Source organism: Hyperolius riggenbachi, chromosome 9 (assembly GCF_040937935.1).
Source record: "Hyperolius riggenbachi isolate aHypRig1 chromosome 9, aHypRig1.pri, whole genome shotgun sequence".
NCBI lineage: Eukaryota > Metazoa > Chordata > Amphibia > Anura > Hyperoliidae > Hyperolius > Hyperolius riggenbachi.
Genome location: NC_090654.1, coordinates 144,476,118 through 144,498,569, shown reverse-complemented (window position 1 = coordinate 144,498,569; position 22,452 = coordinate 144,476,118). Strand labels below are relative to the sequence as shown.

The 22,452-nt window shown below is 44.0% G+C and overlaps 1 protein-coding gene across 2 annotated transcripts in view; it reads left to right on the top strand.

Annotated features, from left to right (window-relative positions):
* The first annotated feature begins 307 nt into the window (after window positions 1-307).
* LOC137532743 (GA-binding protein subunit beta-2-like) overlaps window positions 308-22,452 on the top strand; it is a 433,369-nt gene continuing 411,224 nt past the window's right edge. The window contains exons 1-3 of one of the 2 annotated variants that reach the window (XM_068253596.1): window positions 308-542; window positions 13,923-14,027; window positions 14,201-14,368. In XM_068253596.1, coding sequence (XP_068109697.1) covers window positions 13,923-14,027; window positions 14,201-14,368 — 273 coding nt within the window. In that variant the 5' untranslated portion in view covers window positions 308-542. Of the gene's footprint in view, window positions 543-13,906; window positions 14,028-14,200; window positions 14,369-22,452 lie in introns of both variants that reach the window. The other variant, XM_068253597.1, reaches the window with a different exon arrangement.

Genomic DNA, 22,452 nt, shown 5'->3' with positions numbered 1-22,452 from the left:
CGATATATTTGATTAACACTAGATCAGAACTGTAAACTATACAAATAAAAGGTGACACCATTCAGACGAGCTACAATTCAAATCTGTACAAAACGAATGAAGTGACAATACTGTACAAGGAACATGCACACAAAAAAATGCGTTGCGTACAAATGAAGTGACAATACTGTACCAGTAACATGCACACAAAACTTTGCGATGTGAAATTACAATTAGCTTTGCTACAGGGTGACGTCATGTGACTCGCCCAGGTCTAGAACAGTTGCTAGGGAAACCGGTCAGACAGAGGAAGTCACAGTGCGCAGCCGCATACGAATTGTGTCCTGGCAGCAGTACGGATCGCGTAAAGTTCAATGTTGGATTCCTCCGCTAGCTGATTGCAGCACGTTCTCCTTCCGCTGGTGTTGCCGCCATCTTGCTGTGGCCTAAAGTTTGCCTGTATGAAGTAATCGTCGGGAGTTGCAGCTTGTGAGCCGGAGGGACGCCGAAAGGCGGGAAAGGAGGCCACGAAGCTGGCTAAGCGCAGTGACGGGAGGGTGGAGGTGAGTTGCAATTGATTGTGGCGATATATAGTCCTAGAGGTACCTCATGACTGTGGGCTATTATGATTGTTACATTTTAGTGAGACAGAGTAACTAAGCAGCTCAGGGTGACCCAAACTACTAGGAATGTAAAGGTTACATTTTAGTGTCCCTACACATTTTACTTCACAGTGTCTGTACAATGTATCCCAAGCAGTGTCTCACCTATCATTCGAATTTCATATGCAGTCCATTATCACATTGCCTTTTTATTGCCTTCCTGCAGAGAACCATTATTACCCCAACATTGCAATTACATGTTTCCCATCATCAATTGTGTACTTTTGATCGTCTTCTCTTTGTTTAGAATAGTTTCATATCCTCCCTTTCATGTATTTGCCCCTGGGTATTATCATATTACTGTTAGCCACGATGTATCCCCATCTCGTTCCCTCAAAGTGCCCTCATGTTTGCAACACTGTGTAAGCCTCATCCATCTTCCTCTAGTTCTGTCAAATTTAAACCCATCTCTCCCACTGTCAATGTATACCTCTTATTCACTGTTGGAATTCCTTGCATTTGTTTTGTAGCTGGTCACCACTAATTTCCTGGTTTGTAAATGTATTTTTCCATTTTATTGTATGTGATACTATATTTGCACAAACTAACAATGCTCAAAGTTTTTCACACTGCGCATGCAGTACATATGATATACTGAACGCAATTACCTGGCTTCTGGCATGCTGCATCCAAAAGTTGCCTTGTATCACCTCAGTCTGTACCAGCTTCCTCCTCAGACTCAGGCAAAAATAACCAAGCCCAATTGGGTCCGCTGTACTGCGCAGGCATCTAGAGCTGACCCGATTGGCCTCTGCTAGTGAGCCAGAGGGGGACGCTGGTACTGCGCTGGAGCTCAGAGGTAAAGGTACATTTTAAAGGATACCCAAGCCGAACCATAACTGTTAAAGTGAGGCTGGTGACAGATGTGGACATGGTTTCATAGGCTTACCACACTTTATGTATAGTTCCGAGGGGTTCTGTGTTTTTTCTTTTGTCACAGGCTCTGTTAGCGGCTGCAACTTTCTAAGTCGGTGACCCTTGACCTGGAAGGTTTTGCTGTGCACAGTAATCAGGGCTGTGAAGTTGGTTAAAAATCCACCGACTCCGACTCCTCAGTTTAGGATTCCTCCGACTCCTCGACTCCGACTCCTCTAATTTGCATATTACAATTTTGTTGATTAAAAGTATGTAACATGAAATTCGTCTCTTAACTGCCAACGCTTAGGAATTTTACAAGACAACTGAAGTGAGAAGTATATGTAGACTACTATATTTATTCCCTTTAGACTAAAACTAGTCCTTGGTAAGAGTACTTGTAAAAGGTACAAACCGGAACAAAGAACATCTATCAGGCCCTAGGCAATGTAAGTGTGGGTGCATGTAAGAATGATGTGCAGGTACTCTGCAGGGGAATGAGGAGATTGTAAACAGACAACACCTCTGTGTTCAATGTGCACAGCATTCTCAGTGGATTCCCTGCAGCTCTGTGGGGAGTGCATATGTAGAGTATAGTACTACTGTGTAACAAAGTAAACCTGAGACAGATGAAATTAAAGTTTTATACATACCTGGGGCTTCCTCCAGCGGCCTTCAGGATAATCAGTCCCTCGTTGTCCTCCTCCACCACTTTGATCTTCTGCTATGAGTCCAGGTACTTGAGCCAGTCGGGCGTAGTGCGCATGCACACACTCCGCCGCCAGGAGCATACTACACCTGTGCAGCACTATTGCGCAGGTGCAGAATGTTCCTGGCTGTGGGAGCAGCATGCGGCCGGACAGCGCTGACTGGCTGAATTACCAGGACTCATAGCAGAAGATCCGGGTGGTAGAGGACAGCGAGGGACTGATTAGCCTGAAGGGGGCTGGAGGAAGCCCCAGGAATGTATAAAACTTTACTTTTCATCCGTCTCAGTTACCCTTTAATTTGTAGTCACCAAACCAAATTTTAACAACATATCAAATTATTTGATTTCATCAGCAAAGGGAGTGCATACATTTGCATAAATCAGCATCAATGCAGAATTATTTCCATCTCATTGACCATCTCTATTAGTGACACGGCTACACATCAGGCTTTATTCTTACAGCATAGATGTTATTTAGTATATATGAGATTCCTGTGTACACATCATATATACAGTCACAATCAGATATGTATATCTGACCTTAAAAATACGGGGACTGTTTTATTGAAGCAGCACAAGTAACTAATTTTGATTGGTTTATTTCATTTTTGTGGACTAAGCACAGCTATTACTGTATATATACTGTATATATACATTATTTTTAATGACTATTATCTGAGAAATAGAACATTTTATCATATTTTCTATTATAATTACAGTTACAAATTCATTAGGAGTCGGAGTCGGTGCATTTTTCTCCGACTCCGACTCCAGGCACCCAAAATTGCCCGACTCCACGACTCCGACTCCACAGCCCTGACAGTAATTCAGACAAATGTGATGGAAGCATGTGCACGCTGTGGGTGTGGCTCAAGTGCACTCACAGAGCTTAGTAATTACTGTGAATGCACTGAGCAAGGCTTTCTGGGTCATGCGTTGCCAACTTAGAAAGGCGCGACTGCTAACAGAGTCTATGACACATGAATGGAGCCTCTTCGAACTGATACAGAAAGCGTGGTAAGCTTATGAAACTATGCCCACATCTCTCAAGTCTTGTTCTATAGCCTGGTATATACTTTCAGTTATGATTATGATTTGCCAATAATTGACCAATTTTACCCATTATATGTAATTGGAGATTCAACAGATTTTGAATGCTATGAACAGATTGTATAGGTAAGCTCTCACATTACATAGAGGCAGTACAATTGGTCAGTGATTGGCCAATCATAATTGAGTTTGTACCAGGCTTAGTGGATGTTTTGTTCGGGTATCCTTTAAAGTGTCTGCACGTGTAGAAAAATAGAGGTGTGCTCTATCCACTGGCTGACTATATACTGGCTGCCTAATCGTCTATTGACTAATTAAAATGGCATTGCAAATGCCTAAGCATATGCATGCCAGAATATGCAGGGTCTAAACTAACTCACCGCATTCCCTGCAGGAGTTGACACACGCAAAAATCCATTGCATCGCAACAGGAGTGCCGTGGGTAGGCCTCCTTTTGCTCCGAGGAAAAGGTGAGCAGCGGCAACACCCCACGAACATCCACTGCTCAGGGGCGGCGCAGCTTCCATCTGGGGGGAACACAGAAATGCAGACAGCTCATCCCCAGGGCTGGTGAACCTGGTCTATCCAGGTTCACCTGACTAATACTGGCTGAGCAGTGGATGTTTGTGGGGTGTTGCCGCTGGTCGCCTTTTTTCCTGGGAGCAAAAGGAGGCCTACCCACGGCGCTCCTGTTGAGATGCAATGGATTCTGCGCAGGGCTGTGGAGTCGGAGTTGGGGCAATTTTGGGCACCCGGAGTCGGAGTTGGAGTCGAAGTCGTGGTTTCAGAAACTGAGGAGTCTGAGTCAGAAGATTTTTGTACCGACTCCACAGCCCTGATTCTGCGTGTGCCAACTTCTGCAGGGAACGCAGTAAGTTAGTTTAGACCCTGCGTATGGCGTGCATATGCTTAGGCATTTGCAATGCGATCTTAATTAGCTAATAAACGATTACCTAGCCAGTATATAGTCAGGTGAAACTGAATCGAGCACACATTTTTGTTTTTTTGTGTAGTGGTAGAATCAATGTTGGGTTCAGTACCTGTTCTGGTTCAAGATTGTTGTCTGATTATTCAAGTGAAGCAGTTATGGTGAGGCTGAAAGTTTAGCCCTGGATACATAATCGCAAAGAATAATTTGTGTACCCTTCCATTCAACCAGGACTGTGGAGTCGGGGCAATTTTAGGTGCCTGGAGTCGGAGTCGGGAAAAAATGCTCCGACTCCTAATGAATTTAAACTGTAATTAAAATAGAAAATATGATAAAATGTTCTATTTCTCAGATAATAGTCATCATAAATAATTTATACATACAGTAATAGCTGTGCTTAGTCCACAAAATTGAAATAAACCAATCAAAATTAGTTACTGGTGCTGCTTAAATAAAGCAGTCCCCGTATTTTTAAAGTCAGATATACACATCTGATTGTGACTGTATATTTGATGTGTACATAGGAATCTCTTAAAGATACGAAATAACAGCTATGCTGTAAGTATAAAGCCTGATGTGTAGCTGTGTCAGTGAGATGGAAATAATTCTGCGTTGATTCTGATTTATGCAAATGTGCACACTCTCTTTGCTCATGAAATCAAATAATTTGATATGTTGTTAAAATTTGGTTTGGTGACTACGCATTAAATGGTACTTGAGAAGGATGAAAATAAGTGTTATACATACCTGGGGCTTCTTCCAGCCCCCTTCAGGCTAATCAGTCCCTCGCTGTCCACCTTCACCACCTGGATCTTCTGCTATGAGTCCTGGTAATTCAGCCAGTCTGCGCAGTCCAGCCGCATGCCGCTTCCACAGCCAGGAGCGTTCTGCACCTGCGCAACAGTGCTGCGCAGGTGTAGTACGCTCCCGGCGGTGGAGTGTGTGCATGCGCACTACGCCAGACTGGCTCAAGTACCTGGACTCATAGCAGAAGATCCAGGTGGCGGAGGAGGACAACGAGGGTCTGATTAGCCTGAAGGCGGCTGGAGGAAGCCCCAGGTATGTATAAAACTTTAATCAGAATCAGAATCTTTTATTTTCGCCAAGCACGACTGGGTCGTGCCCGGAATTGGACTTGGCACGTACAGGATACAGGTAGGGTAGGGTACATAAAATACATCAAAAAGGATCAGCACTATATCAGACATTTCATACAGAGAAAACATTCAAGCAAACAACACTCAATTTTCACTACCAATTTACAAATTCCAATATTGCATATTTACAAGGCACTAAGGTGTATGAAGGATATGTGTGGCGGCAAAAACATGATTACGTTGTGGTGGGGAGTGCGTGGTGAGAGTTTAGTGAATTTAGTGAGTTTACAGCTGAGGGGAAGAAGCTATTTCTGTGTCTAGTGGTCCTGGTGTAGATGGACCGATACCTCCGGCCCAAAGGAAGCTGGCTGAAAAAACGGTTGCCTGGGTGTGAGGGGTCATTTACAATCCTCAAGGCTCTGGAGCTCAGCCTTGAGTGGTAGAGGAGGTCCAGAGCGGGTAGCAGTTTTCCTATAATTCTCTCTGCTGATCTGATGACTCTCTGTAATTTGTGTCTGTCGCTGGCGGAGGAGCTGGCATACCAGACTAGGATGGAAGAGCAGAGGACAGATGCAATTGTGGCAGAGTAGAAGCTGGTCAGAAGTTTCGGGGACATGCCGAACTTCTTCAGTTGACGGAGAAAAAATAACCTCTGCTGTGCTTTCCTCTGGATGGAGGTGGTGTTTGCCTTCCACTTCAGGTCGTTGGAGATGGTTGTGCCCAGAAGTCGGACACAGGGAACTCTTTCAACTTCTTTGTCATCGATACGGATTGGAGGGGGGGCGTTGGCGTGCTTTCTAAAATCAACAACCATCTCAACAGTTTTCGCCGTGTTTAGGACCAGCCCGTTCTCCCTGCACCAGTGGCATATGCTCTCAACCTGTTAGCGGTATGCTTCTTCATCATTTTTAGTGATGAGGCCGACAATGGTGGTGTCGTCAGCGAATTTGATCACTTTGACGGAGTCCGCTGTGGATCTGCATGCATTCGTGTACAGGGAGAACAGGAACGGCGAAAGGACGCACCCTTGTGGTGCTCCTATATTTGTAATCCGAGGTTGAGAGGAGATGGTGCCTAGCTTTACGACCTGGGTTCTGTTGGTGAGGAAGTCTGTGATCCACAGGCGTAGAGTGGGGTGGACCCCGAGTGAGGCAAGGTTCTCCTGAAGTATTATGGGGCTGATGGTATTAAAAGCTGAGCTGAAGTCAAGAAGGAGGATCCTGGCATACGTGCCAGGTTTGTCCAGATGATTGTGGATGAGCTCTAGGCAGATATTGATGGCGTCGTCGGTGGACCTGTTTGCTCTGTATGCGAACTGGTGCTGATCCAGCAGGGCCTCAGTGGTGAGCTTGAGGAGGGGGAGCACCATCCTTTCAAGAATCTTCATGATGACTGATGTAAGAGCCACGGGTCTGAAGTTGTTGAGGTCGGTGACGCCTTGCTTTTTGGGGACAGGGATGATGGTGGACCTCTTGAAGCATGCGGGGACTTTCCCACTCTGAAGGGACTTGTTGAAGATGGAGGAAAGAATAGGGGTGAGCTGTCGAGCGCCAGATTTCAGGCAGGCTGGTGACACTCCATCCGGGCCCAAGGCTTTCCTGACATTTATCCTTAACAAGTGTTTCAGAACATCTGCCTTTTTCACTGGTGGAGGGGGCGAGTTTGGTCTCGGGGCCTCAGGGGCAGGGTCGGGGGGAGGTGCCCGTAGCTGTGGGGGAGACTGGTTCTCAAATCTACAGTAGAATTCGCTGAGATTCTCGGCAAGCTCAGCACTCGGTGTTGCATGCTGCGGGGGAGGCTTATAGTTGGTGGAAGCCTTGAGCCCTTTCCACACAGCTCGCGAGTCGTTTGAGGAGAGGTTCTGTTCCAGTTTATCCGCGTAGCCCTTCTTGGCAGCCCTCAGTTCTCTGTTCAGGTCATTTCTTGCCCTTCTGTATTCATCTCGGTTTCCTGACTTGTGCGCGTCCTCTTTGCTTCTGCGAAGTTGCCGTAGTTTTTTTGAGAACCACGGTTTGTCGTTCGGATAAAGTTTTTAAAGGTTTTCGTTGGTATGCAATGATTCTCACAGAAGTTAATGTATGAGGTGACATTTTCAGCCCATTCATCCAAGTCTGGGGATTCCAGGACCTGCCAGTCTGTGCAGTCGAAGCAGGCCTGAAGTTGTAGCTTCGCTTCGCTTGACCACACTTTGGAGGATTTGAGGACCGGTTTCGATGTCTCCAGGCGTCTCCTGTAAGTTGGTATCAGGTGGATGAGACAGTGATAAGATGAACCTAGAGCTGCCCAAGGGGTGGCTTTGTATGCATCCTTCAGGACCGTGTAACAGTGGTCCAGTGTGTTGGCATTTCTGGTGGGGCAGGTGATATGCTGATGGTAGCGGCGAAGCTCTTGGCGGAGGTTGGCCCTGTTGAAATCGCCCATGACGATGAACAGTGAGTAATTTCATCTGTCTCAGGTTTACTTTGTTACACGGTAGTACTATACTCTACATATGAACTCTCCACAGAGCTGCAGGGAATCCACTGAGAATGTTGTGCACATTGAACACAGAGGTTTTGTCTATCACCCATAAACCTGGTACAGATTGTGCATGAAGAATGTGTAATAGAGGAAGTATCTCCTTATTCCCCTGCAGAGTACCTGCACATCACTCTTAAGGTGGCCACACACCATACAATTTTTTAAATATCTGTTCAATTTAAGAATTGCAATAAATTTTTCTGACTGATTGTAACATTTCAAAAATATGACCAATGTACCACACACCTATGTTAAATTTTTTCCTCAATTATGATAAAAATGATTTCAATTATGATAAAAATGATTGGAAACTCAAAGAAAATTGCTAGGGTGTGTATAGTAATAAATTAACAATCCAACACACACCATACAATCTTTAGTAGAAATTGAAGAGAAATATCTGGCATTCCGGATCGATTTAAATCGAAAATAACGGGAAATCCGATCGGATTTTTCAGTCGAATGAAAAAAAAGCTTTCGATTTTTTTTTTTTTTTTTTTTTTTTTTTTTTTTTTTTTTTGAGATACGATCGTTTTTATCGAATTACTGTAAAATCGGATCATTTTATTGTATCGTGTGTGTGTGTGTGTGTGTGTCCACCTTTACATGTACCCACAGTTACATTGCCTAGTGCCTGATAGATGTTCTTTGTTCTGGCCTGTACCTTTTACAAGTACTCTTACCAAGGACTAGTTTTAGTCTATGACTTAAGGTGGCCACACACGATTTTACAGTAATTCGATAAAAACGATCGTATCTCTCGAAAAAATCGAAAGCTTTTTTTTCATTTGACTGAAAAATCCGATCGGATTTCCCGCTTTTTTCGATTTAAATCGATCCGGAATGCCAGATATTTCTCTTCAACTCCTTCTCAATCAATTCTTCTCTACCATCAACTCCTCCAACACTACACCATACGGTCATGCGCAGCAATTACCGCAACCTGGATATGAATTCCCTGACTGAGGCCTTGCAACCTCTAAGTACTCTGTCTTCCTACACTGACCCTGAGGCCGCATCCAGTTACTTATTTAGTTTAGTCTCCTCTGCCATGAATTCAGCTGCTCCACTCCACCACCACCCGCCAAACTAACCGCCAGCTCTGGCTCACTGAACCAAACAAACAGCTGAAAAGGGTGGCAGAAAGATGCTGGAGAAAGAGCACTGCTGTAGAGGACTTTCATCACTATAAACAAACTATGCAGGAGCTCAGGGATGCTCTCACCTCTGCTAAGCAATCTTACTTCTCCTTGCTCATTTCCTTACAGTCCCACAACCCAAAACAATTGTTCAACACCTTTAACTCCCTACTTCGTCCCCCACCTACCACATGTCTGTCAGCTGATGACTTCACAAGCAAGATTGATGCAATACGTAACAGCTTCAACACGCAACCGTTTTCACCAGCCCAACCAACACCTGTAAATTCCTTCTGCTCGCCTGTACCCTTGCTCACTACTAACTGCCTTCCCCCCGCTCCACAAGACCACTCTCCCACTCTAACACCTTTCACCACACTCACTGAACAGTGTCTTTCCTCACTAATCTCCAAAACACATCTCACTACCTGTGCCCTGGACCCCATTCCCTCTCATCTAATCCCCCAACTTTCCTCCTCCTTTAATCCCGCCCTAACAACTCTATTCAACCTTTCTGTCTCCACTGGAACTGGAGAAGCCAATGTCGAAAAGTGATTATGAAAGTAGAGGCTGGACTGGACGGGTGGTAGATAACGGCAATCTGAATGTGGTGTGGAGAGTAGACGGACAGCATGAACCTCAAAGGATGAGAGTGAGAGTGCTGGCAATGGTGTGAGTGGTTTAAAGGAACAGTGGTCAGAGAGGAGGATCCCCCACCCCGCCTTCATGTTTGTGGCCAAGTCTAGGGGCATGACTAAATTTTAGACCACCATGTGATAGAGCAGCTGGAGACAGTGTCTGATGGAGTTAGCCATGTCTCGTGAGCCCCAGGAAGGTGAAAGTGTTGGAGATAAACATGTCATGAATAAGGGCCAGTTTATTACAAACTGAGCTTTTAAGCTCTTTATCCTCTTTTTGCCATAAACCAGTTACTAAAGAATGCAGTTTTCATTCATTTATATGTTAAAAGATGTTACATAACCTAAAACTCACAGCAGACTGGAGGAAGGAAGATAATATTCTTTTGCTCTTCCACGGTGCTAGAAAAGGCTTAAAAGCTTCAAAAGTTCCCTTTTTCAGATGGATAAAACATGCTGTAGTTTTGTGTCAATCAGGTAAAGTTCCTGTAGAGAATTTTGGGGCTTTTCGGGCTAAGCGAAGTTTCCTCCTCCTGGGCTGAGAAGTAATCAGCTTCAATAGACCAAATTTGCAGAGCAGTTACTTGGTCAAATTTACATACATTCATAAAACATTATACTTAACCACTTGAGGACCGTGGGCTTTACCCCCCTTAAGGACCAGGCACTTTTTTTTTCATTCAGACCACTGCAGCTTTCATGGTTTATTGCTCGCTCATACAACCTACCACCTAAATGAATTTTGGCTCCTTTTCTTGTCACTAATAAAGCTTTCTTTTGGTGCTGTTTGATTGCTGCTGCGTTTTTTTTTTTTTTTTTTTTTTTTTTTACTTATATTCATCAAAAAAGACATGAATTTTGTAAAAAAAAAATTTTTTTTTAACTTTCTGTGCTGACATTTTTCAAATAAAGTAAAATTTCTGTATACATGCAGCACGAAAAATGTGGACAAACATGTTTTTGATAAAAAAAAAAACCCATTTAGCCTATATTTATTGGTTTGGGTAAGAGTTATAGAGTTTACAAACTATGTGCAAAAAGTGAATTTTCCCATTTTCAAGCATCTCTGACTTTTCTGACCACCTGTCATGTTTCATGAGGGGCTAGAATTCCAGGATAGTATAAATACCCCCCAAATGACCCCATTTTGGAAAGAAGACCTCCCAAAATATTCACTGAGAGGCATAGTGAGTTCATAGAATATATTATTTTTTGTCACAAGTTAGCGGAAAATGAGTTTGTGACAAGAAAAACAAAAAAAAGTTTCCATTTCTGCTAACTTGTGACAAAAAAATGAAATCTGCCACGGACTCACCATGCCCCTCTCTGAATACCTTGAAGTGTCTACTTTCCAAAATGGGGTCATTTGTGGGGTGTGTTTACTGTCCTGGCATTTTGGGGGGTGCTAATTTGTAAGCACCCCTGTAAAGCCTAAAGGTGCTCATTGGACTTTGGGCCCATTAGCGCAGTTAGGCTGCAAAAAAGTGCCACACATGTGGTATTGCCGTACTCAGGAGAAGTAGTATAATGTGTTTTGGGGTGTATTTTTACACATACCCATGCTGGGTGGGAGAAATCTCTCTGTAAATGGACAATTGTGTGTAAAAAAAAAAAAAATAAACAAATTGTCATTTACAGAGATATTTCTCCCACCCAGCATGGGTATGTGTAAAAATACACCCCAAAACACATTATACTACTTCTCCTGAGTACGGCGATACCACATGTGACACTTTTTTGCAGCCTAGGTGCGCTAAGGGGCCCAACGTCCTATTCACAGGTCATTTTGAGGCATTTGTTTTCTAGACTACTCCTCACGGTTTAGGGCCCCTAAAATGCCAGGGCAGTATAGGAACCCCACAAGTGACCCCATTTTAGAAAAGACACCCCAAGGTATTCCGTTAGGAGTATGGCAAGTTCATAGAAGATTTTATTTTTTGTCACAAGTTAGTGAAAAATGACACTTTGTGAAAAAAAAACAATAAAAATCAATTTCTGCTAACTTTTGAAAAAAAAAAATAAAATCTTCTATGAACTCGTCATACTCCTACAGAATACATTGGGGTGTCTTTTTTTTTTTTTTTTTTTTCTAAAATGGGGTCACTTGTGGGGTTCCTATACCACCCTGGCATTTTACGGGCCCAAAACCGTGAGTAGTCTGGACACCAAATGTCTCAAAATGACTGTTCAGGGGTATAAGCATCTGCAAATTTTGATGACAGGTGGTCTATGAGGGGGCGAATTTTGTGGAACCGGTCATAAGCAGGGTGGCCTTTTAGATGACCGGTTGTATTGGGCCTGATCTGATGGATAGGAGTGCTAGGGGGGTGACAGGAGGTGATTGATGGGTGTCTCAGGGGGTGGTTAAAGGGGACAATAGATGCAATCAATGCACTGGGGAGGTGATCGGAAGGGGGTCTGAGGGGGATCTGAGGGTTTGGCCGAGTGTTCAGGAGCCCACACGGGGCAAATTAGGGCCTGATCTGATGGGTAGGTGTGCTAGGGGGTGACAGGAGGTGATTGATGGGTGTCTCAAGGTGTGATTAGAGGGGGGAATAGATGCAGGCAATGCACTGGCGAGGTAATCAGGGCTGGGGTCTGAGGGCGTTCTGAGGGTGTGGGCGGGTGATTGAGTGCCCCAGGGGCAGATAGGGGTCTAATCTGATGGGTAGCAGTGACAGGGGGTGATTGGTGGGTAATTAGTGGGTGTTTAGGGTAGAGAAGAGATGTAAACCATGCACTTGGGAGGTGATCTGACGTCGGATCTGCGGGCGATCTATTGGTGTGAGTGGGTGATCAGATTGCCCACAAGGGGCAGGTTAGGGGCTGATTGATGGGTGGCAGTGACAGGGGGTGATTGATGGGTGGCAGTGACAGGGTGTGATTGATGGGTGGCAGTGACAGGGTGTGATTGATGGGTGATTGACAGGTGATCAGTGGGTTATTACAGGGAAGAAAAGATGTAAATATTGCACTGGCGAATTGATAAGGGGGGGGGGGGGGGTCTGAGGGCAATTTGAGCGTATAGGCGGGTGATTGGGTGCCCGCAAGGGGCAGATTAGGGTCTGATCTGATGGGTAACAGTGACAGGTGGTGATAGGGGGTGATTGATGGGTAATTGGTGGGTGTTTAGGGTAGAGAAGAGATGTAAACAATGCACTTGGGAGGTGATCTGACGTCGGATCTGCGGGCGATCTATTGGTGTGGGTGGGTGATCAGATTGCCCGCAAGGGGCTGGTTAGGGGCTGATTGATGGGTGGCAGTGACGGGGTGATTGACAGGTGATTGACAGGTGATCAGGGGGATAGATGCATACAGTACACCGGGGGGGGGGGGGGAGGCTGGAGAGAATCTGAGGGGTGATCAGGAGGGAGCAGGGAGCAGTTTAGGGCATAAAAAAAAATAGCGTTGACAGATAGTGGCAGGGAGTGATTGATTGGGTGATTAGTGGGTTATTGGGTGCAAACAGTGGGCAGGGGGGTGTCTGAGGGGTGCTGTGGGCGATCAGGGGGCAGGGGGGGGGGAAATCAGTGTGCTTGGGTGCAAACTAGGGTGGCTGCAGCCTGCCCTGGTGGTCCCTCGGACACTGGGACCACCAGGGCAGGAGGCAGCCTGTATAATACGCTTTGTAAACATTACAAAGTGTATTATACACTTTGTATGCGGCGATCCGGGTGCTAGTAACCCGCCGGCGCTTCCGAACGGCCGGCGGGTTACAGCGCGAGGGGGGCGGAGCCAGTTGCCGGCGGCCGATCGCGTCACGAATGACGCGATCGCGCCGCCCATGCCCTTGCGGGGTCCACTTCTTGCCGCCAATTGTATATACGGCGGTCGGGAAGTGGTTAAGATGTTTTGTGGAATGAAGAACTTTCATTTGGGAGGAAAGTCTTGTCTGCAGTAGTCCCGCCCTGAAGGTTTTATCTGGAAGGCTCTCCATATCCTGCTACGAAGCAACAGACGTTCATGATTACTTTTACTGGTTATTGTATTACTGTACGTCATTTGTAACAGGCTAAGGTAATATGTTTAACGTACTGACGGTATGTTTGGGGAGGGACCGTTTAAACGCTCTCTACGTATACTGTCACAATAACTTACAGAAATACAATTACCGCTAAGAGTACGGTAATTATGAACTTCAATTAATTATCCTGGCTCAGCAGAGCTGCACTGGAGAGCATTAAAATGTCACCTTTATCAGGGAGAGAGAAGGGTGAGGACATATTTTACAATGGGTAAACCCTGACTGTATTTATAAAGAAATATTGTAAAAAAAAAAGGCCTTTTTATTAATTGTTTTCAGTATAATTCCTCTAACTTATTTTGCAGTACATCTTCCTTGCAGATGGCCCTGGACTTGGGAAAGAGATTGCTGGAAGCGGCACGCTGTGGCAATGATGATGAAGTTCGTCAACTGATGCAAAGTGGAGCTCCATTCACCACAGACTGGGTATACATATCATAGAAAAACTTCAGAGTTCCTAATTGTCTTCAGCTGTTGAACTAAGTTCTAGCGTGCGGCTAGCATGGCATTCTAAAGCTTGTAGTTCTTCAGTGAGTTTCCACTTTCCAAACTCTGACTTCTTTTCCTTGTATTGCCTTTTTGAACTTGTCTTTGTTTAGCTTGGAACGTCACCTCTGCATTTAGCAGCTCAGAGTGGTCACTTCTCTACTGTGAAGGTGCTTCTCCAAGCAGGAATCAGCAGAGATGCTCGTACTAAAGTGGACCGAACCCCACTTCACCTGGCAGCAGATGAGGGGCATGCACACATTGTGGATCTACTTATTAAGGTATGGTGATGCCTAAGGCAGTGTTGTTGAACTGTTATTACCGTCTGTATGCCTTTTGAAAGAAATGTTTTTCAAGTGCCCCATTTTTGTGGATAACCTCATCTTAAAGGGAACCTTAACTAAAGCATAAGAAAAAAAAAAGTTTCTAGCCCACGCAGTCTGCAAATGGCTAGGGGAAGGTAGTAAAACATTTTTCTTTCCTTCTTTTTATACCTTTGGTTAAGGTTCCATTTAAGTACCCCATCACACTTGTGCATACCTGAAGCTATCTGAATAATAAAGGTTAGATACTTGCCTCAGTGAAGGGAAACTTTTGGATAGTCCAGATCAGCCTTGCTCAACGTTTTTACCCTGGAGGAACACTGCAATTTACTTTTGGATCTCAAGGAACCCCTGAAAACACTTTTTTTTTTTTATTTTTTATCCCGAGTAACCCTTGCATTTATTTTGCAGGAGGCATAGTCTTTAAAATTAGGTGTGGCTGTTTATTTCACTACACCCTATTATAGGGGTCCTCAAACGCTTTGGGTCAAGGGCCGGGTCAACATACTTCAGACTGCTAGGGGGCCGGAGTATACATAAAATGATGTAGAAGTCTTTGTGGGCCAGACAGTGATGCATAACCAGGTGACAATCTGCAGTGCAATTGGACAACAGTGTCACCTGATGTGGAATTTGATTGGAAACCAGCAAATTACTGCTGTCTGGCTTCCATGTGGATGGGTGGTGCCAGCACTGCTATTCTATATGCGGACCACCAATATTTAAAGATGTAGCTGACCGCATCTAGAAGTAATACATTTTGTGTGTGTGGGGGCCAGTAAAAAAGCCTCTGGGGGGCCATATTCGGCCCGCAGGCCTTAGTTTGAGGACCACTACGCTATTACAATGCCACTCATTACATCTCCTTATCCTAGTGCTTTTTATTAATCTGCACTTTAGAAAACAAAGACAAAAGACCGAGAGCCCAAATGGTGTAGTAAATCTAGACAATGTAGCCACAATAGATCGAAAGAATTTATACTCACAAACGTGGGTTGCCCCTAGGCAACCACTCCATATGCCGGTGGGGAGAACTAGAACCTGACCCCACTCAGGTATAAGATGTCGCTCTCTGTAGAAGGAAATTAGGAGAAAATCCTTGCCACCATAGGTGGACAGCAATGTGATGAGGATAAGGACCAGAGGCGCCAAAAAGAGTAAAAACAATGTAAGGATAAAAAATGGGGGGAGACGTGCTCACCACCCATCCAACAGACCAAAAACCGATAGAAAACACAGTGCTTGATCAAAAAATCAGCAATTTATTGATACTCCCAGATGCTACGCGTTTCACGGGATTAACCCGCTTCCTCAGGCAATTATACAGGAGTACAGGCTATAAAAGATACAGAACAAAAAACATCCATAAATAAAAGACCCCAAAAGCTTGTAATAGTTAACAACCAAATTCATGCTTCACAGATCAAAGTGCAAATCATAGTGCAAGTAAATGCATTTAATACATGATCATCTAAAAAGGCTCAATCACTGGGACTTATTCGAGTATCTACCTGTGCCAATACTGCAAAAGTAAAATTGTTGGGGAGAGGTAAAAATATAAATATAAAACTGTTGGGGAAGGTGAAAACTAAATGATTAACATGCCAGGCTGAATCGTGATGGCTGTAAGCAATATATGCTGGGCTTTAACAGTAGTGAGAGTGTCTGGGTTCCCTTGACCCGGGATAATGCAGATATAATGTTGCAATACAATGTGCAAAAAAAACAAGTACAGTGTGCATAAAAATTAAGAGGGGACTTACCAGTTGGGGGTCTGAAACGAGCTCAGCGCCTCAGTGGAGAACGAGGTGCACTGAGCCCTAGAAATAGCTTGAATGAGCGGAGAACGCCGTCTCCGCAATGGGCTGCATCACTTCCGCCGCGCTGTGCGGAAGTGACGCTTGGCGCATGCGCCGGAGGGTATCGGCGCCATATTGGATGTGGTATAGTGCTGGCAAACAGGGCTCCGCTTGTACGCGGTTTTCCGTCAGTTATCTGCGTCCATGTGACGCGACCACACGCACAATGCTGGCGCTATAAGCGCCTACCAACTCACAGAACGCTAAGGCATTAAATTGCCTTAATATGTAGTGGACGTTGAGAATAATGGCCGCTGTAGCCTGGGGAATAGGGGAAGGAGTTTTTTAAAACATAATATTATAGGAAAATTAAGGAATTTTTACTACAACAATTCCAGCATTCAAATTTTTCTTGGTATATTACATAAACATAAAAACATCATATTTAGCACAATAAACAGAGAAAATCTTTACATATGCTTAACATAAGATCATTAATCATAAAATAAATATAAATTGATTATTATAAAAATTCATCAAACAGCGGAAAACATCATAATCTTGATGGATTAAGATAGATAAAAGAGAGGACAAGTGTACTAAAACAAAATATCACTATCAATCGTCGTGCGACTAACAGCACCATAGATACAATATCGTATGGGTATAAAACTATAATTTAGTCTAGAACGCTTTTTCTAGGACCTCATTAAGACCGTTCGGGACCAGACTTTTTAGGATATTGATCCAGTATATCTCCTTCTGGCGCAGCGCTTCAAAGATGTTAGGGGTGTGCGGGGGAATCACCTCTATGAAAGTGATGTGAAATAATCGGGGATCTCTATCGTGGTGCGTGCCAAAATGTCTAGAGACACTGTGAGTTGCCAGGCAGTTGATAATGTTCCTCTTATGTTGGCCGACCCTGCTGCGAGCCTCCTGGGTCGTCCGGCCCACATATTGGAGGCCGCAAGGGCAGGATATGAGATAAATGATGTACCGGGAGTCGCAATTGATATATTGTTTAATAGGGTATGTACTTGATGTGACAACCGATTGGAAGGTGTTGGTGTCACTTACAAACTGGCAAGCTGTACAACGGGGCTTTTTACATGGAAAAGATCCGGGTCTAGTGTGGCCTTTGAACTGCATGTTCTTAAGCTTACTTGGGGCCAGTAGGTTACGTAAATTCGGGGCTCTCCTGTATGTTAAAGATGGTCTATCGGGGATTGCCGATTTTAGATAGGGATCTTGGAGCAGGAGGTCCCATCTATTTTGTAATATTGACCTGATAGTGTTGTGTTGGGCACTGAATCTCGTGATGAATCATGGAAAGGATGATTCCTGGGTAGTGGCTAATGTCGGTTTGGTAAGGTCTGTTAAGGTGGCTCTGCGCCTGGCATCTCTCAACAGTTTGTTGGGGTACTTACGTTCAATAAATTTATTTGTCAGAATCGCAAACTGTGAATGGAAGTCTTTATAATCGGTGCAGTTACGGAAGATGCGTTTATATTGGCAGTAGGGGGTATTGGTGGTCCAGGGTTTATGGTGGTGACTTTTGAAATGAATATAATTGTTGGCATCGACCTTTTTGAAAAAGGTTTTAGTTTTTATTTTGTCTCCATCAACATATAAGGACAAGTCTAGAAATTCTATGGTGGTGCAATGGTGTTGGGCTGTGAATTGAAGGCCAGCTGTGTTATTGTTTAGGTAGTGAACAAAATCTGTGATGCTATTGGAATCACCATGCCATATAAAGATAAGATCGTCGATATATCTTTTATAGAATATAATATTACTTTGGAAGGGGTGTTGCGGATGAAATTTTAGACGTTCCAGGAGGCCCATGGACAGGTTTGCGAAGGAGGGCGCAAACGAACTGCCCATGGCCGTCCCGGTGAGCTGGTGGTAGTATTTTTCTTGAAAACTGAAGGTATTGTGCGTTAAGATGAACTCGGCACATTGCGTAATGAAATTTCTCTGGGCTATGGGCATATGTGCGTTGTTGCTTAAAAATTGGTCAATGGCTGTCAATCCAAAGTCATGGGGAATGTTGGTGTATAATGATGTTACATCGCAGGTGAGCCAGTGATAATTCTCTTGCCAAGCTATATCTTTTATCAGCTGTATAAGGTGCTGAGAGTCCTTGAGGTAGGATGGAAGTGTCCGAACGTGGGGCTGAAGGTGATGATCAACAAAGACCGATAAATTACTTGTGGTGGATTCAATGCCTGATATAATAGGACGGCCCGGTGGTTTATTGAGTGTTTTATGTATCTTAGGAAGGTAATAAAAAAATGGGGTTCTCGGATGTTGGTTGATAAGGAAGCTCCTCTCGTTTTTAGTAAGGATACCCTTGAAAAAATTGTCATTTATGAAAGCTTTCAATGTGGTGTTATATTCCTCTGTTGGGTCATGATCCAAAACGGCATAGTGTAGGGGGTTATCTAATAAGCGGGAGGCCTCCTCAAGATAGTCGGCCCGATTGAGAAGAACAATGCCCCCACCCTTGTCCGCGGGTTTGATCACAATGTCGTGTGTTGATTTGAGTCTCTGAAGTGCAGATTGCTCTGCTTGTGTAAGGTTTGAGGGGGGGGGAGCCTGTAGATTGATCTTTTTGGAGATCCTCTAAAACAAGATCATGAAAGGACTGTAATAGATGACCCTTGGATGCTGTGGGATAGAATCTAGAGCGACCCTTTAACTGAGTAGTAATATACCTCTCGGTGGACACCTCACTTTGGTTAATAGTGATCGGGGGTATTGATGGGTTATCGGTAATGATCAAGCCATTGTCAGGGTTAGTGGATAACTCCTTATGCTTTTTTATGGCAAAATGACGTCTTAATGTAAGCTTCCGTATATAAGCATTAAGATCTGTGTATAATTCGTTTAGATTTGAAGTATTAGTAGGACAAAATGATAAGCCTTTCTCCAACAATTTTGTTTCATGTGTAGATAATAAATGATCAGACAAATTAAAAATACTTCTCATTTGCGAGTTGGGATTGGAGATAGCTCCAGTGCGTCTTTTTTTTTATTTGTTTTGCCTTTGCCCCGGCTACCTCTTTTCCGGGGTCTGGGTGCGACCGCTTCATATTGTGTCTGGGATTCAAGACAATAGATTGTTGGTGGGGCTCGGTAGCGGGAGAACCAAGGTATTTTGGGATAAGGAGGCTGGTAGGTCTAAAAAACATGCTGTAGTTATAGTGTTATCTAGACTCTCCGTAGTGTCTGGTGCGTCATTCAGGGCTGTCGGGTCTGTAGGGTGATCTGAATTCTGTGTTGAGGTATCGTAAATGCTCAATTGGGAGATGCTAATGACGTCCGTAGTAGCATTACAGGTACGGTCAGACAGTGTGGCCACCTTAGGATCAGGTCTGAGAGGCATACACAGTGTGGCTGGTGGTGGCCCTTTGAAAAACTTGTAAAGTGGTTTCAAATTACTGGATCTAGGGATGTTTTTGTTATTTTTAATTTTGATGTTTGGTAATTTCCCTTTTTTCGACTTAATTTTAAATATTGGATTATTCTTAATTTTAAGTGTAGAGGTAATTTTATTCGCTAAAGTGTTTACAGGGGCCGCAGGAGGGTCAGCCAGCCCCGCTGCCACTGCAGCGGGAGAGGTTGCAACAGGCCTATCGATAGGTGTCTTTTCAAGCACAGTAGTGTGGGCCAAACAGGATTTTGGTGGGACACATGCAACAACGCACATATGCCCATAGCCCAGAGAAATTTCATTACGCAATGTGCCGAGTTCATCTTAACGCACAATACCTTCAGTTTTCAAGAAAAATACTACCACCAGCTCACCGGGACGGCCATGGGCAGTTTGTTTGCGCCGTCCTTCGCAAACCTGTCCATGGGCCTCCTGGAACGTCTAAAATTTCATCCGCAACACCCCTTCCAAAGTAATATTATATTCTATAAAAGATATATCGACGATCTTATCTTTATATGGCATGGTGATTCCAATAGCATCACAGATTTTGTTCACTACCTAAACAATAACACAGCTGGCCTTCAATTCACAGCCCAACACCATTGCACCACCATAGAATTTCTAGACTTGTCCTTATATGTTGATGGAGACAAAATAAAAACTAAAACCTTTTTCAAAAAGGTTGATGCCAACAATTATATTCATTTCAAAAGTCACCACCATAAACCCTGGACCACCAATACCCCCTACTGCCAATATAAACGCATCTTCCGTAACTGCACCGATTATAAAGACTTCCATTCACAGTCTGCGATTCTGACAAATAAATTTATTGAACGTAAGTACCCCAACAAACTGTTGAGAGATGCCAGGCGCAGAGCCACCTTAACAGACCTTACCAAACCGACATTAGCCACTACCCAGGAATCATCCTTTCCACGATTCATCACGAGATTCAGTGCCCAACACAACACTATCAGGTCAATATTACAAAATAGATGGGACCTCCTGCTCCAAGATCCCTATCTAAAATCGGCAATCCCCGATAGACCATCTTTAACATACAGGAGAGCCCCGAATTTACGTTACCTACTGGCCCCAAGTAAGCTTAAGAACATGCAGTTCAAAGGCCACACTAGACCCGGATCTTTTCCATGTAAAAAGCCCCGTTGTACAGCTTGCCAGTTTGTAAGTGACACCAACACCTTCCAATCGGTTGTCACATCAAGTACATACCCTATTAAACAATATATCAATTGCGACTCCCGGTACATCATTTATCTCATATCCTGCCCTTGCGGCCTCCAATATGTGGGCCGGACGACCCAGGAGGCTCGCAGCAGGGTCGGCCAACATAAGAGGAACATTATCAACTGCCTGGCAACTCACAGTGTCTCTAGACATTTTGGCACGCACCACGATAGAGATCCCCGATTATTTCACATCACTTTCATAGAGGTGATTCCCCCGCACACCCCTAACATCTTTGAAGCGCTGCGCCAGAAGGAGATATACTGGATCAATATCCTAAAAAGTCTGGTCCCGAACGGTCTTAATGAGGTCCTAGAAAAAGCGTTCTAGACTAAATTATAGTTTTATACCCATACGATATTGTATCTATGGTGCTGTTAGTCGCACGACGATTGATAGTGATATTTTGTTTTAGTACACTTGTCCTCTCTTTTATCTATCTTAATCCATCAAGATTATGATGTTTTCCGCTGTTTGATGAATTTTTATAACAATCAATTTATATTTATTTTATGATTAATGATCTTATGTTAAGCATATGTATAGATTTTCTCTGTTTATTGTGCTAAATATGATGTTTTTATGTTTATGTAATATACCAAGAAAAATTTGAATGCTGGAATTGTTGTAGTAAAAATTCCTTGATTTTCCTATAATATTATGTTTTAAAAAACTCCTTCCCCTATTCCCCAGGCTACAGCGGCCATTATTCTCAACGTCCACTACATATAAAGGCAATTTAATGCCTTAGCGTTCTGTGAGTTGGTAGGCGCTTATAGCGCCAGCATTGTGCGTGTGGTCGCGTCACATGGACGCAGATAACTGACGGAAAACCGCGTACAAGCGGAGCCCTGTTTGCCAGCACTATACCACATCCAATATGGCGCCGATACCCTCCGGCGCATGCGCCAAGCGTCACTTCCGCACAGCGCGGCGGAAGTGATGCAGCCCATTGCGGAGACGGCGTTCTCCGCTCATTCAAGCTATTTCTAGGGCTCAGTGCACCTCGTTCTCCACTGAGGCGCTGAGCTCGTTTCAGACCCCCAACTGGTAAGTCCCCTCTTAATTTTTATGCACACTGTACTTGTTTTTTTTGCACATTGTATTGCAACATTATATCTGCATTATCCCGGGTCAAGGGAACCCAGACACTCTCACTACTGTTAAAGCCCAGCATATATTGCTTACAGCCATCACGATTCAGCCTGGCATGTTAATCATTTAGTTTTCACCTTCCCCAACAGTTTTATATTTATATTTTTACCTCTCCCCAACAATTTTACTTTTGCAGTATTGGCACAGGTAGATACTCGAATGAGTCCCAGTGATTGAGCCTTTTTAGATGATCATGTATTAAATGCATTTACTTGCACTATGATTTGCACTTTGATCTGTGAAGCATGAATTTGGTTGTTAACTATTACAAGCTTTTGGGGTCTTTTATTTATGGATGTTTTTTGTTCTGTATCTTTTATAGCCTGTACTCCTGTATAATTGCCTGAGGAAGCGGGTTAATCCCGTGAAACGCGTAGCATCTGGGAGTATCAATAAAT